Source organism: Sphaeroforma arctica (genome assembly GCF_001186125.1).
Source record: "Sphaeroforma arctica JP610 unplaced genomic scaffold supercont1.3491, whole genome shotgun sequence".
Lineage (NCBI taxonomy): Eukaryota > Ichthyosporea > Ichthyophonida > Sphaeroforma > Sphaeroforma arctica.
In genome coordinates, this window is record NW_014037067.1 from 266 (window position 1) to 1,946 (window position 1,681).

Sequence of the window (1,681 nt, forward strand, 5' to 3'; positions counted from 1 at the left end):
CAGCATGGTCGCTGTATTCTCCACAAATCGATCCTCCACATTAGAGCTGTACATATTATCAAACAAGAATTGGAGTCGTTCCTGAAATAGTGAGATGGAAATATTATGAGAAAACTGTTTCCAGAGAGAAATCAGGACTCTATCGGAAGCCAATTTCGCGTTGCCATGGAGACGGCAGAGAGAGACAACTACACGTTCCAGGAATGAGTGAGGATGTGCACGATACTGCCAACGACCGAGGATGTGCACGGTACTGCCAACGACCGAGGATGTCAACGATCTCATTATCCCAAAATCCTTAACTCTAAACCTCAATCCCTGATGATATAGTCACATATAAGATAGGTATAAAATAATATAATCACATACGAGATTCTGAGCAAACTGTTACAGGGACCATTTCTAACTTACTGGTGTAAATGTATGTGTGATAACATATCCATCGGAAACATATTACAGCAAGTCTTTTGACGTTACACACCACTGTGGTACTATATAAGCAATACTGCAAAACCTGTAACCATGGTAACTACAACCTACTTCGATTTCCGCGGGCATCTTCTGCTCGCGATACCAGAAGTCGGCGGCCAGATTGCGCACGTGTTCACTCGTGTGCGACAACAGACGAATCAATTCATCGTGAATTAAACCGACTAGCGAATCTGATTGGTGGACACCATTGCCTATGCGCGCGTAGCACGCACTAAGCAAGGCGATGTACGTTGTTGCACACTTCAGAGAAAGCAAAGAGTGTACGAATGATCGGATTAATGCATAAGTGGAAGTATACGCTTTCTTGATAAGACGTTGTGATAAGTCAACAGTATATCTCAATACCATATCAAATGTATATACACACACACACACAAACACACACACGCACACACGCACACGCACACGCACACGCACACACACACACGCACACAAACACACATATATATAGATATAGTTATAGTATATATATATATATATATATACATACATACTACATACACACATACACACATACAGACATATATATATATATATATATATATATATATATATGATATTAGTAGTATTGTTCTTAATACTAATACTACTAATACTAATACTAATAATAATAATAAAAATAAAAATAATACTAATATTAATAATAATAATAATAATGATAATAATAATAACAATAATAATAATAATAACCGTAATAGTAATAAAATTAATAATAAAAATAATAATAATAATAATAATAATAATATATATCTATATCTATATCTATATATATATATATATATATATATCTCTATATTTATATATATATATACATATATATCAGAAAGGAAACTTATGTACCGCGCAATGCGTGCACTAAATCATCTATAAATAGCACTCACTATCCCATCCTCCAAATGTCACTCACACGCTAATTCTAAAAATAGCACATCTACCTACCGTCTGGTCGTCTACAATGACCATCTGTCTGATGAGTTGGCTCATATACTGGGAAATGGCACTGGCACACTCATTATTGTCGTATGTTGGGACCAGGGCCAACAGAATCTTGAGCGTAGCCCTATGATAAAAGCGCGGGCGGTGTTATGTTTGTTAGTTTTCTCATTACTGTGATAAATATCTGCGTATAATGCAAGTATTATTTGTGTGTATCTATGTCTATAATGTATATTACACATGTATCTAGATA

At 35.3% G+C, this 1,681-nt stretch overlaps 1 protein-coding gene across 1 annotated transcript; it reads right to left on the reverse strand.

Annotated features, from left to right (window-relative positions):
• Positions 1–540: 540 nt before the first annotated feature.
• Positions 541–732, reverse strand: SARC_13608 (hypothetical protein; the record flags this gene model as incomplete). Its single annotated transcript, XM_014292262.1, has 1 exon — positions 541–732. A coding segment is annotated over one exon (192 nt), but the record flags the coding sequence as incomplete, so codon positions are not given.
• Between the last annotated feature and the right edge of the window lie 949 nt (positions 733–1,681).